This window comes from Mixophyes fleayi, chromosome 1, assembly GCF_038048845.1.
Source record: "Mixophyes fleayi isolate aMixFle1 chromosome 1, aMixFle1.hap1, whole genome shotgun sequence".
Taxonomy (NCBI): domain Eukaryota; kingdom Metazoa; phylum Chordata; class Amphibia; order Anura; family Limnodynastidae; genus Mixophyes; species Mixophyes fleayi.
In genome coordinates this window covers 143,347,171-143,362,350 of record NC_134402.1, presented here as the reverse complement: position 1 = coordinate 143,362,350, position 15,180 = coordinate 143,347,171, and the positions used below count along the sequence as shown (strand labels likewise).

Below are 15,180 nucleotides of genomic sequence, written 5' to 3'. Positions count from 1 at the left end.
TATAGCATGATGCAAGAAAAATATGCATACATTTACATGCATAAAATTGCAAGTAAAACCAAATAAATTGAGCGACTTTGGATCTTGGCAAATCTATGCTTAGTTGAAGGGGGAGCTCAATTTAAAATAAGGCGGCAGATTTATAGTTGGGATAGGACATGTCCTAGATCAACTTTAAATTTCAGTGTAAACATAAAGCCAACAAGTATTTGTGTGCTACATGATAAAAACAGAAAGTATTTAACTTATGTGCAAACTAATAAACTAATATGCACCCCTTGCATTGTAACATGGTTTTGTCCAGGAGAAAACTAACTCTTTTTTTTACTTTCCTTAATGAATCAGACCTCTAGGGCTAGATTTACTAAATTTTGGGGTTTGAAAAAGTGGAGATGTTGCCTATAGCAACCAATCAGATTTTAGCTGTCATTTTGTAGAATGCACTAAATAAATGACAGCTACAATCTGATTGGTTGCTATAGGCAACATCTTCAGTTTTCCAAATCCGCAGTTTAGTAAATATACCCACTAGTGTTCTTTCTTCTACCAGAATAAGATATGCTATTTATCTTTATAATGTATACAGTAGATGTAGTGTTACTGCCATTTGCTGTCTAACATTAGTATTGGATTACAATTATTGTACTGAAAAATTTATAAGGAGTGTGGTATGTGAAACTCTTTGGAATTTCTCTGGCAGATGGAGACATTGTGCCCGATTTCCTCGATGTGAAGATTTTCTTGGAAGTGAAGCACTTTTCAATCTTAGCAACGATTGTGAACTGGTGTTCCCGATGTTAATTCAGACATTATTGATTATATGGTAACCTCATTAATTTAAGCTATGTAAAATATTTTTTCTATTACATCTTTTACGCCAGTTGTCCTTTTTTCTGGGTGTTTTCATGACTGTCACCCAGTTAACCACCTCTTTGAATGTCGCTAAATACTGAAAGCAGTGATCTAAATTTTGTTTTGACCATTACAAAACTAAAAGGTCATACTTTGTATTACCCTGCTAAACAAAATTGGCTCACTATTACAACTGTTATTATCCTTTGCTATTATTTAATGCACTGAAGAATCAAGCAATGTCAAGTCAAGATTCTAGGATGTAGGAATACTATAACGGATAATGCAGAGAACTTGTAAAATAATCTACCAGTGAATGTGCCACATGGATTCACCCAGTTTTATTAGCTGATTAGTAGTGTTTATTATAGTACAGATTATTATTTAAAACAATCTGATGAGTCATGTCATCAGAGATCGCAAAATAATTTCTTTTCTTTTAAATATACAAAAATTACCAAAAGTACGTTGACATTGTGGATCAAATGGAACGGTCAATTTATAAGAAAATGCACTGAAGACCATTGTGTCCCTTGCTTGCGCTGGTACCTTGAGTCGATCTTACTAGAGTTCTATCTGCATAGAGCATCTATGTTCTCCTTGGTTTCTTGTAAGTCTCCTTCCAAAGTACAAAAGAAATCATACTTGGAAGTATATTGACCCTTGGTGTATATATTTGTGTGAAAAATAAATTATATTTTAAGCTCCATTGGTGCAGGGATACATGTATGAAGAATTGTATAGAAGCTACAGAATGTGTTGGCACTAAATAACAACATAATAATGTTAAACATTTTTTTCATCAGTCAATAAAATAAACAGGATCACTTGTGAGAAAAAGACCAGGAAGCAGACGGCTGCTTAAGTTCATGCACATTTTATTGAGTAGTAATATAAAATGTTTTTTTATATTTTTTTTCATTGTTACACGTGCATGCTTCGATTGCCAACATTTCAGAAGTCAAATTACAAAGGCAAGGCTTTAGGCTGTAGTGAATTACTTGGGCACTTAAACAATTTTTAGAAAATATCAATGGACTTAATTCAATTAATTTTTTTTTCCATTTGTTGCCAGGAGGAGTCAGTAATAACCCGTAATTCATATTATAAAGGGAAAAAAGTGAAAAGAATTACACATTTGTGGCACATAACAGAATGACCAAACTATTATGACACTAACAGTTATCATGCACTTAGAGTTTCACATGTAACCACAAATTTATTTTAAAATTTCACAAATTTTTGCTAAACATGCTAACCATATATATGTGTGCACTGACAAGCATATGTTATAAAACATTACGAATATACTTCTCTCCTTTTTAGATTTTTTTTTCAAAGCTTTTTCTTTTTGTTTGATTACAAAATTTCAAAGGCATTAAGCATTTTAAGAGAATATAAAGTATGCCAGTATACATACATTTCCAGTATAAGTCCAACCACTAAGCGCATTACAGTCCCATACAGGCCTATACAGCCATTTTGTCTTAAAAAACATGCATAGGCGGATTTTTACAGAATATAGATGCTTTTCACCGCACTTAATATGGTGTCTTGTTCACTATACTTAAAAATGCACCACTCATAAATATTAAAATTCAGCAAGCCACAACCAATACTTTATTTACCAAAAAACCTTAGATAAAACAGCAAAAAAAATTAAGAGAATAGATATTGTTATTCCAGTTTTGCTTGTTAAAAGAAAAAAAAGAAGGAAAAAAAAAAAAAAAGATATTCACTGCCAAATAAGTAAGCTATGTGTTGTATAATAAGAAGGGCATTCAAGCACAATAATGTAACCTGAGGTAAGCATAATCTGTACAAAATGAAACTTTCCTTTTTGGCATTTTTAACAATTTTTCAACATTCTTACATTTTTGTTAAAATCTATTTTTTCTTTGCCATTTGTCCCCTATGCTGCCAAAGCAATGCACTGAAGTCCGTGTCTCAGCACCAGTAGCATTAAGACTGCCCATATTAAATGGTATGTGTAACCCATGTGCTGTTGGGAGGAGCTTGCAATTCATTTATCAATAAAGCACTGCAGACACCTCACACAGAGAGAAGAAGGGAGAGAAAACAGCCAAGCTGACAAGAGTAACAAAACATCATTAATAAATAGTCCTTATTTTAGTTTGTACATTATGTTAAAAATGTTTTAATGTCTATTTGTAGTTTAGAGCTGCAAATGTAAACATACAATAGTTAGTAAGAAATTAGACAAATATGCACTGTATGGTCAGTAACTAAAAGAAGGCCTTTCAGTAATGTAACTAGATATTCCCAATGTCATTGGAAAATATGTTCTATATAGGTAAGCAATATTTGTGTGTATGTTTTCTACAAGCATTTATAGGCATATCCAGATGAGGCGTATACCTCCACTAAAATAGATCACTCTCTCTTTAAATGACACTGTAAACTGAATTATTCAACACCAACCCCAAGAGTAAGTAGCATTTACCAATACCAGGATCACCCAGTTGCTGATGAGCAGCAATCCCATCATGCCTTGCAGCTACAAAAAATATATATTAATGGACAGGAAGTGGTCACTGAATATTGCTGCTGTTGCTGCCATTGCTGTCAGTGCCATTGGTCTCTGAAGAAATAGCCTTGTTGATAGAGTTAAGATTGGCATCTGAAGGCATAGCATCTCGGCGTGGTGGCATCCTTTCGTTAATGCGATCTAAGCCCTTGGCTTCCTCAAAGCTTGTGATCTTATGCTGTGGCGAGAATCCTTTGATTGCTAGACAGAGGATTTAAAAGAATGCAAAAAAATGAAACCCTGGTTAAGATCACCAAAAAATACTGAAATTCCCCCAAAAAATAAAAATCAAGAAAACTTGCAAACACATGATATGGAGTGGGAAAGAGATAAACATTGGATTGAAAACTTTAAAGCAAATATAATACCACCCCAAAAAAATATAAGATATATATATATAGTGCTATCTATTTGAGTCCAACTAATTTTTAACACTTGTATTTCAGATTTTTTTTTGCATTACATGATTTGAAGTATTTAATATTTGGTATATTAATTCAAGAAGTGTAGTTATCCCTTAAACAGTGCACTGAAATAAACATTATTGCAATACATTTGATGTAAACTGAGTTAGGCATTCATTTATAAACCATTTGATTTAATAAAAATAAAAAATAAATCTGCCTTGCTATACTTATCCCTTATACGTGTGGAAGTGTAAAGACTAATACAGCAATTTCAAATTCCACAGCCAACAAAATAAAGTATAAAATATATACATGGCTAGGTGATTATTATTTTACTTTGTGAAACTTCCACAATTTTGGTTGAATAAAAGCAGCTAATATTTCTATTTAAAAATAGTATGCCAAGAAAAACTGTTGACTTAACTTTTTACATATAATATAAATAAAATTATTAAATAATAGTTCAAATTGATGGAATATCTAACAGTATGAACTTTATGTATATCTAAAAAGGAACCAGTTCCTATCAGTTACAAACTATAGACGGACATTAATTTTACTGCAAATACTCAATTTGTATATATATACATATAATTAGAGACACTTTAAACATTAATAAAAAGCACAAATAAAGATGTACAAAATTTTTAATGAATTGTTAAACTATGGTCAAAAAAATCTCGCTATAATTCAATGAAAAATTTGTAATCTATAAACAAATATAACAGCACTACAACCGAGTGTTAACATTATTTATTAAATAAAATATAATATAGGATACATAGGCAGCTTATTTAATACTTACCAAAAATATATAATTTTACATATAAAAATAACCTTTTCAATACACATTCCAACCAAAACTGTACTGGTAAATATAATCTATATTTTGTGCTTTAATAAATTTATAAAAAAATATAATTGTTAATTTAATTTTTCAATATCTCTCTTACATTATCTTGTATTTTTATAAAAGAGAATTTTGGGTATGAAGACTATAACTGACTAATATTACACATCTTGTGAGCCAAGGTTGCTCAGCCCTGATGTTTTAGAGAAAATAAATTAATTGATACATTTTAGTTATTCCCAAAATTATGGTGCAACCGTAACACAAAGAAAACTATAGAAGTTGAAACTATATCGCTGATTTATTTGAGATGAACTTTTTTAAATGGCCAATTTAAAAAAAAAAAAAAATGAAAAAAAAAAAAAAAAAAAGACCCCATTGTTTTATACATCTCATGTTAATATTAAAGCACACAGTAATTAGATTAGGTTAAGAAGCATGGAAGGGGTAGGATGGAAGAAAAGCAAAGGCCATATCAAAGCTTCTCAGGCTGACTATGACAAAAACAGGATTTTTTTTTATAAATAAAACAAATGAAGACCAACATTTTATTTATTTTTTAAATTTGGAAGTAAATTTGTAAATTGCAGATAAAATACTAGTCATTAGTCCTAGTTATTACAATACATTCTTCAATGCATTACAGCTATAATACTTACAAAACGAGATAAAACAGATGCTGTAGTTGGTCATACATTTGAAAATCCCATATGTGGGATTTAAGAGAAGACTAGAGTGAGCCTTGTGAAGTTTATATATATTATACAAGAGCTGATTTCTCAGTGTGTCTTCTGCTGATCAGACATGGAGACCAATTGACTATACGGCCGTAATGTACACAAAAAATAATGTAACTAGCTAGTGTATTAATATTTTTATGCCTTATAATTTTAATAGTGATTTCTGATTTACTCTTTGGGCTATTAATTCACATGTATTCTATTCCAACATTTTAATGGTGAATTGTTAAAATAATCTTTATTGCTATGGATGTAACCAGCACACTTATCTATTTGGTTATCTTAATGAAAGTGGTGCAAATGTTTTCACAAGATACATATAAATATATAAAATGGTCTCTATGATAGATGCATTACAGTACCTTAACATGATCAGTATCAATGTTAGGGACATTATACATTGTATAAACATTGTACATACAGTACACATGGAGCAAGAAAAAAGGTAACCATTGTTTTTTTTGTTTTATTTAGATATAGTGAAATCAATCTATGGAATAAGCAAAGCATATATGGTAGATAATCTGGCATCTATTGGGCTTTTTGGCTATATAAAATTGTTGCAAGTGAATATTCATGGGCTTTACTAAACTAAAGTTGGTTAATACTGTATTTTGTATAATAAAATTAATGTAATTTTCTTAAGATGTATAATACATGGCTGAGCATAATCAATCTTCAAGTGTGCAGTATATTTGCAACTTATTAAATAAATAAAATCATAAAAGAAAAATACAAGAGAAGAGTGAGTCTATAACTATTTTTTTTATATATAACTGACTTACTGCCGTTTAGTAAATGAGGCCCAGTAAGTGTTAGGAATTTACACCAATATTATACTATACACAACACAGAATCACATAAATCACACAAAACAGCCAAACTGGCAACAACAATGCACACTGCAAATTAGATTTTGCTGATAGGAATAGACAATTCCAACATAAATAACAGCCCAAAGTGCTGCTATTTAGAAAACAGTTGTATTTTCTCTTGTGAGTGGGTTTCAAAAATTTCCATTTACCGTATCAATGATCTTATTCCAGGACAAAACCGATTATAGGCATCCAATTTAGAATAAATGTAGAAGTTAAGCTCATATTCAAGAATAAAATACAACTGAAAACATTGTTTTAAAGGGGAACATTTGTGGCTAAGATCACTCTGAAAAATGTTTGTACCTAGGTGACTTTTATTAGGGATTCCCATAAATATGATACATATCAAAAACACCAGTAGAATCCAGAAAAGTTTTAAATTACGTTACTTAAAGATCACCTCATTTTGTGACATCATTTGTATGGCACAAAACATTATTCTCACATGTACAAAGCTGGTGCATTGCTTTTTCATAAAACCAGGCAGCAATCGGATAGATGGCTCTATCTGGGTGGTAAATGGAAATGGGATTATCTGTATGTTGCGTAATGTGTACAAACTAAGCTCTTTTTATGAAAGGCTGATGAAAAGTCAAGGTAATAAGAGAAACCAATTAAATCACTCTGTATTACCTTGTTGAAATATACATTTTGTTGCAACCGTGACAATTGTTACACAGATAGCAGTGGCCAATTATTGTTTTACATTCCCCTTTAAAGCAAGCACATTTGGTTAATACTTAGCCACAATCGTTAGCCCAACACCCACACACTTTTAACAAGCTACAGCAAAATGAATACACCCAGCATGGCCCTTATCTGCTGCAATTACAACAGAAAGGGGGCTTGCCAATTACCTTCATCGGCCTCTATAGCCTCAACAGTAGCTAAAGAGAAGAAAGGGTAGCAAAATGGATGAGAAAAATGAGCAGAGGATTTGAACTCTTACACATAAGTCAGTGAGCAGCAAAGGAGCAGGTGAACCAATGTTACCGTAAGTGCTGGACTTATTTTGCACAGAAGACAACATAGATGCTACACAGAAAATAGGCTGAGCTTGGCTAATTTGTATTATTTTTTGCAGCTTTTCAGTTTGGTAATTGTTAGATGTATAAAAACAAGATATTTGAAATTATAAAAGCAAGTTTGCATTTGTTAAAAGATGGCAGCTATAAAAACTCAAAAAAGTCAAGTGAAACTACTATGCTATAAACACTCAAAAACAATGCTAACATTGAAGCAAACCAATTTTATGTCATCATTTGATTGAAGTCATACCGGCATTATTTGCAAATAACATATTACTCAAAAGGAGGAAACATTATGAAAACATGCTTAAGAAGTCTTAATGGTCAAGTCAGTGCAAACAATTGTAAATGCTGTTCATAACACCAGAGAATTAATATCTATTGTGACGATTATGCAGTATATATAATTACTGATTGTTGTTTTCTGTTGAATTCATGTATGACAAATTTTATGTAACCTTGTAATGTAATCTCAACGTGTGCTTTGCTAAATTACATGAGTTTAAACCAATGCAAGTGTCAACAATCTTTTGAAATTAGCCAGGCACGGGATAGATAAGGATCTTGGAGGAGTTTGAAGTCCCAAAGTTGTAAACCATCTAGCCACTCAAGCAGTGCAGAGGTGAGAGATTCTCTGAGGTGCCCAAACATATCTTAGTAATAATTTACTTCGGAAAGCTCTGTGTCATTTTGGGAATCAATCTGACTTAATTGAAAATGTAATTCCTAAGGTGGAGGTGAAGAGCCTGTAAGAAGGGTATAAAATGTTCTGCTTTAGACATTAAATTGTACATTTTCATGAGGAGGTCTATCAAGACTGAAATGTCCCATATTTTTCAATTGTGCTCCCTCACACACCAGGTCTTAACTAGTAAGTAGTTCCTATTTTATTTTACTGAAACGTATTTGTGCAACATATTGTATGTCTTGTTGTTCATTTTTGTAACGAAGCCTTGGAAACATTTTTCAGATTAAATAAATTTAATCTAGTGTGTTCTCCATGATTCTTTGTGAACTTGCAAAGCCCGGGGAGGCTCATGCTACATGTGTATATGATTTAAGTGTGAAACATTAATAAGTGGCTCTGGTGAACGTAAGGACACCATAATAAATCGGTCATGGTGACAGAAAAGGTGTATTCATTGTTAACAGTTGTTCAGATTGCTGTATCTGGGACAGGCTGGGAATTTGTGACATCTATAAATATAAATTATACCATGGCCCTTAATCAAGGCAAATTTAGATTATAATAATGCAGGTATATAAATAGTGTTGTCTTTCTAGCACCAGTAAGCAGCAATATTTCCAACTTTTACTTTAATTATGCTTATTTTCTAAATATGCCCCTCTTTACTTCTTCAACTTTTACTAACAAAATTCATTCTTTTTTTCTTTCACTTAGTTGTGTAATTTCCTACCAAAACCACTTTATAGAGCAGTGCAGTGGAAACAAACCGGCATGATATACAGGCTTTGCTGAACAGAACATGGAGGGTAACTAGGAATATAAAGCAATATATTTATTAATAGCTGCAGTAAAAATGCAGATTCTCCCCTCTCAGACATTCGCTGATTCCTCAGTGGGGGAAGCTGAAACTAAATTTCAACTTTGGAATTAGTGTTCTCCAGCTGTTCTCAGGGTCTGGCTGGCAAATTTTAGCCCAGTGGAGACTCTGCTCAGCAGTCTATTAGGAACATTTTAACCCCACTACGGGACTGGCCCATGGGGTAGATGTTTCCCTGACCCCCAGCATTAGAAGAAAAGTTTTAATTTATTGATATTTAGTATTTCACTAAAGTAGAGTTAGCCTTACTACGATGCACAACATAAAAGTGAACTATCAAGGGTTTCTTCTTATCCGACCTTCTCCTGTGTTACAGATGTCAGTTAATGAATCTGTTAAAGAGACAACAACTGCGGAAAACTATTGGCTTTAAAATCAATTAGAACATTAGGAATTCAAAAAATAAGCTGTATTTTACCAAAGAACTAATGTGTCAGGTGAAGGTGAACTACTGGTGATGCCATTAATGGGTAGAGACACACTTGTTTCTATATGTGGTTGCACAGATCTAAAATAAACTGTCATACCCTACATAAGAAACAGTAAAATCACTCCACTAGGTGTGATCTGTTAAGAGCACTATAACAGTATAAATAATGCATGTATTTGTAATACTACACTTGCCAAGAAAGAAAAGGCTACTTGCGCCCTCATATGTGACTTCAAATTCGGTCATTAAAGATTTATCACACAGGGGCAATATTTAGAGATAAAATATTGAGCATAAAATAAAACATTTAATTTCTTCTACACATTGCATCCATATAACTTTATTATACATATGTCAATGCTACTTGATCTGTGCAGGTATAAACATAAAGACCAAGCAATGAGTTTCTAAAGTAGGCCTGGCCAACCTGTGGCTCTCCAGGTGTTGAGAAACTACAAGCCCCAGCATGCTTTGCCTGTCAATAACTAGCACGCCTTGCTGGGACTTGTAGTTCCACAACACCTAGAGAACCACAAGTGCCATGCCTGCTCGAGAATGTAAGCTGCCAGGGTCCTCTCTACCCTATCTCAAGTACGTGCCCTCTATGTCAACCTTGTATGTCCCTGTTATGTCTTATGATATATTTTTTGTGCAAGTTTTATGCTGCTTGTTTATCACATCAATCCTTGTAAAATGTGCTACCTATAACTATTCGCTCATGACTCATACTGTTATGCTTAAGTGTACTAATGTATTCGTTTGACGACTGTCGGGTGCTGCAGAATTTGTGGCACCTTATAAATAAACTTTGACGATGAATCATGACCTACTGTATGTTGTGAGAAATATAAAAGTACATGAACCTTACTAAAATGACATATCATATAAAGCATAAGCTCTACTCATTTGTGTATAGTCTTCATTTACCTGAAATGCTATTTATTTCACAAAATCAACAATTCGCCAAGAAAAATGTTTTCACTGCAACAATGCTGCAATACATTCAAATGGAGTCCTCCAGCAGAGTGCACTGCGATGCAATCAGCATTCTAGCTTCAAGTAACAGGAGTGTGGAAGGGACAGGAAGTTCAGGTTGTTCAGAAGTCGCTGACAAATGGTCATGGATTTTTAATATGTATATATATTTTACTTTCACTAACAGATTTTTTTTTGTGTGTGTAAGTATATTAAGCATGCTAAAGAACTTTTTGAATAATTTGTAGTACCCAACACATGTTGAGAAAACCCAAGCAATACTTATTAGCATGCATTAAACTCCATTTGTAATTTATTTGACACATCCAGGTATTTTGCACACACAGTGTGCATGTACTCCATTTAAGGGGGATATTTAAACAATGATATGTTTGCTGATTTGTAATAATATAAAATATACACCCAAGCAACTACAGTAAAGGGAAGTTAAACCTACTGCTACATCAAAAAATTGAACGCTTGAAGACATTTGGTTAAACCTGTCCAACATGTTATCTATCATGATGGTGATGCACCTCTGTCTTGCATTTTTGTGGATGGAAAGTGTACACAAGTCTAATGCTGTGGAAATATGAGTGAATGAAAAGCAGTCTCTTTGAAAATGATCTGTAAAAGGTCAGTGAACTTAAATGTAATCAGTGATAAGAGAAAACTTCAAAGAGAATAACATACTCTTTTGCCATTTGAACTTTTTTGTCCCTTATCAGAAACCCTTTAATCACTGCCTTCAAGCTGTAGGATGCCTATCACTGCTTGCTATAAACACTTACTAACTTTTTATTTTATGACAGAGCTGTAATGGAAAGTTTTGATAAGTCTGAACATAACATTTTATCAATTCACATGTTTCACATGTACACATTCTAATTATGAAATGTAGTTGTCTGTTAAAACAATGATTTAACCTAAATAATGAACAAATAAGTTGTATAAGTTCTTTAAGTTTCAAAAGCAAAACAAATGTTGTTAGAGAAAATAAAAAATAATGTGCAACTCAAAAGCAATATGCATATAATTATTATTATTTTTTACATTTATAAAAAATCAACTTAAATTAGAATAAACATAGGTCCTGAGTCATTAAGGAGAGCAAGGCAAAAAATTAGTACATTTGATGCTAGAAAAAACATGCTAGCAAGCAAAGGGGTAAAAATTAGTTTATTATTTTGTCCAAAAAGAAAATACTATATTTTTGTTACGTAGCACACAAATACTTGATAACTTTATTTTACACTAAAATTTACAGTTGATTTAGGACATGCACTACCCTAACTATAAATTTGGCCCCACTTTTTAAATATACCTCCCCCTACAATGCAACATGGTTTTGCCAAGGTGCAAAGTTACTCCTATTTTGCTTTGCTCACCTTAATGACTCAGGCACCTTCTGTAATAATAACTGTATAAACAGCAAGTTCTGATATCATCATTCCAGTACTCATTAAGAGCCTGTGTTAGAATGAATAAGAACATAAGGATATCACCAGTGACCTGTATAAAAGCACACAGTTGTTGCCTTGTGCTTGTATATGGTCATACCATAATATTGTTCCTACAATTTACACTAGAGATGGCATTAACCCATGCATAATATCTATATGATATGGATCACCATGGACTGCATTAAAGAATATAATAAAATAATACATGTAAACAACATAAAGAAATTGCCACCATCCTCTTATTTAGAATGATGTGAAACGTTTAGCATTTATTATTAACAATGTCACACAATATAAATAAGTTACTTAAGTGAACACTGGTGATTGCAACTTATTAGCTTGTGATGTGAATAATTCTCCTAGCAAATAACAAAGGTTGGAATTCTATTTCCTGCAATGTCCGGCTGCACTCGTTTCTATCATCACGGTTTTTACTGTACACCTCTATGGAGAGCAAGAAAAAATATGCAATGTTACACCACTGCGAAGTGTGTTCAAAAGGCACTCCGCAGCACATCGCAGGAAACTGAATTACCCCTTAAAGAGTGGTAACAACTGAATTTCATGTACAGACGAAGCATGGTTCTTTTAGACACAAAGTGAGATTAGATGTCTGATACAGAGTGTGCAACTTGTGACACACTCAAACAGAAGGTTATGCATAGGGCATATTTATGTCAATTAGGCAAGCACTGGATCCATTTGCATTTAATTTTACTACACGTAAAAATGTTTTTCTTTACACTGCATTCATTTATCCAAAATTTCTATACTTAATGTTTTAGTTTCATATTCAGGAAAAGTATATTATTACTTATATCGTAATAATATAATATATTATTATATGTCCAAAAAAAATCCTTTCAGCTACAAATTTGAACTGATTTCTAGTGTGATCAATTAAAAAATGAAAATACAAAAGCAGAATAATTAGGGCCCTATACAATTCAAAGCAATGCGCTGTTGTACATTTTTACGATGTCTGGCTGCACCCATTTCCACATATTATTGTGCCCCAACATTGTAGACTTTCCTGTACAATTCTATGAGGTGCCATGAAAAATCTGTGATGTTGCATCGCAGTGGAGTGCCTACACGACCATTCTGCAGGCACATCATTCAAACTGAATTGACCCCTTAGGGTGTCTATTGTGTGCATTAATGGTTCTTGAGAATAGACACAATAATCTTTGATTCTAGCTGCTAGTACTTTTGTGCTCCTATATAATCATAATTGTGGTTTTCATGCTAATTTTCTTTACAGTGCATGGACACAACAAAATTAATATTGGTTGTTTATAAAGTTGTTGTTTTTTTCTAGCAAAGGAATTTAAGATAGATTTCTTTCATCAGAGTGCACATATCTTTCTTACCGCTTTGGAGTGATGGTTTGCCTCCAGCAAGGACTCCGCTAGGCAACATTCCGGTGGGTGTCAGACCTTTCAAAGTCAACACACTTTCACTCTCTTCTCTATGTACCAAAATCAAAAAGAAACAATAATACAATTATTAATCATCAATGCATAGGTAAAAGCAAAATTATCAATGCTGTTTCTTTGCTGGAATATTGGCAGGTAAGTCCTGGTGGCAGTTCTACTCTGCAGAGCAGCAGTGATGACCGGGTGCCGCTCGCAATGAATGGGTATTTTGAGGGAAGGGTTAAGGAGGGGCCTAGTACTATTAAAAAGCATTCCCCAATCCTGACATATCTAATAATACTATTACAAATATTAAAAATGTGAATAAGGTAGAGAAAGAAGGTAACTTAGCACACCAGTAAAAGATGTTTAGTTTTATCATAAATCATACTTTATCTTACAGATACCCAATAGTTTAATTATCTGATATTTTCCTGTGTGTTAGATGCAGTGTTACAGTTGCTAAAAGTCTGCACCATGTTTAAAATTCACGCTTATTAAACTGTACACCTGTTTTACTGCAGTTGGCACCCAAAACGGAACAAAAGCAGAGATTTACTGTGTTTATTTTCACTTTAAGGTCTCATCAAATGTCCTGTCACAGATGTGTATTGGTGTTCGGTTTTAAAAAGAAAGGATCACTAAATATAGTAATGGACACCATTAATGAGGAGTTGTTCTAGAGACCATTATTATCATTGTAGATTTGTAAGGAACCATAGTGCTCCACAGTAGGGAAAACAGGACATATATAAAACAATCAATTCTCTAAACACAGTAATTAACAATTCAGGTTTGAAAGAGGCAAAATGGCAATTACCAGCAATGCATTATATTGTAGAACTAGACAGGCACATAATCAATCCAGAAGCCAGTTCACATACATCATCACATTGCAGGTAATATAGTCTGAATGACACATCAGAAAAACCATTTACATTAACCACATTTCTGTTTTTCTCTCTAACAAATGAAAAATAATCTTTTTAGAAACTAAAATGTGAAAGAAGAACTAAAAGTTAAAAGAAACTTTATCAGTCTACAACTGGCTGATTGAGACTACTGTACTTTCGACTCCCAGGAGCTGCACGAATGGGAATAGGAAAGGGAATTGGGACCCTCCCCGGATGAGTCTTGTTGGGACGAGGAAGAGAGGGGATTGCCAAAAGCTCGATCTCCACAGAGATCAAGAAAACAGCTTACAAGTTATACTACAGGTGGTACTATATGCCTGACAGGCTCTCTAAGATGTTTCCTGCATCCACTCCGAGCTGCTGGTGGAACTGTGGTCAGAGAGGGACGCTGCTCCACTTTTGGTGGACCTGTCCTTGCATAGTCCCCTTCTGGAGCTAGGTCCTATCGATCATTAATTCCATCTCTGAACAGCAACTGTCTAAGGATCTCTGGATCTTCCTTCTCTCTTGCCCCATACCTAATGAGAACGCATCTACTAATACATTAATCTCCAATATTCTAGCTGCTGCAAAATCCCCGATAGCAAATTACTGGAAGAACCCCAACCATCCCTCAATGCTAGCTCTCTGGAATTATGTCTGGCATATTGCAAGTATGGAAGGCATCACTTACTATCTCCACTACAAATAGAACAAGTTTGAGCATATACGGGCCTCTTGGTATTTTAGGGAAAGCCGTAGCTGCTTATCTGTCCCTGCCCCGGGCCATAGTTCAGCCCACCACACAGATTAGGTCCTGAGCCGCCTCCTGATCCTTCAGGCTGGGTGCTGCAACTCTTGGGTAATCGTCACCAAACCGCTAGTTCTCGTTTTAACTGCCATTAGTGGCCTCTCTGTTTATATGTGTTTACTGTTTGAATTTCTTTGACCGTCGTGCCTGTTCCAAACCCCCTCCTCCTTCTCTCATCCACTTTCCTTCCCTCTCATCCCTTTTTTTCTCGCCTTCCTAAGCCCCACCCCCCATCTTCTGTCCCTCCCACTGTAACATATAACAAAATATTAGGAGGAAACATCTTGGATATTCATGTTTTAATGTTTATAATACCAATCAT

General features: G+C 33.8%; 1 protein-coding gene across 4 annotated transcripts in view; it reads right to left on the bottom strand.

Moving 5' to 3' along the window:
• Positions 1-1,713: 1,713 nt before the first annotated feature.
• The window catches only part of PPP3CA (protein phosphatase 3 catalytic subunit alpha), a 185,133-nt gene continuing 171,666 nt past the window's right edge, over positions 1,714-15,180 (bottom strand). For 2 of the 4 annotated variants that reach the window (XM_075201144.1, XM_075201152.1), the window contains 3 exons: positions 13,110-13,207; positions 7,133-7,162; positions 1,714-3,601 (listed from right to left, as the gene is read on the bottom strand). In XM_075201144.1, coding sequence (XP_075057245.1) covers positions 3,405-3,601; positions 7,133-7,162; positions 13,110-13,207 — 325 coding nt within the window. In that variant the 3' untranslated portion in view covers positions 1,714-3,404. The remainder of the gene's footprint in view (positions 3,602-7,132; positions 7,163-13,109; positions 13,208-15,180) is intronic. The other 2 variants (XM_075201162.1, XM_075201170.1) reach the window with 1 other exon arrangement.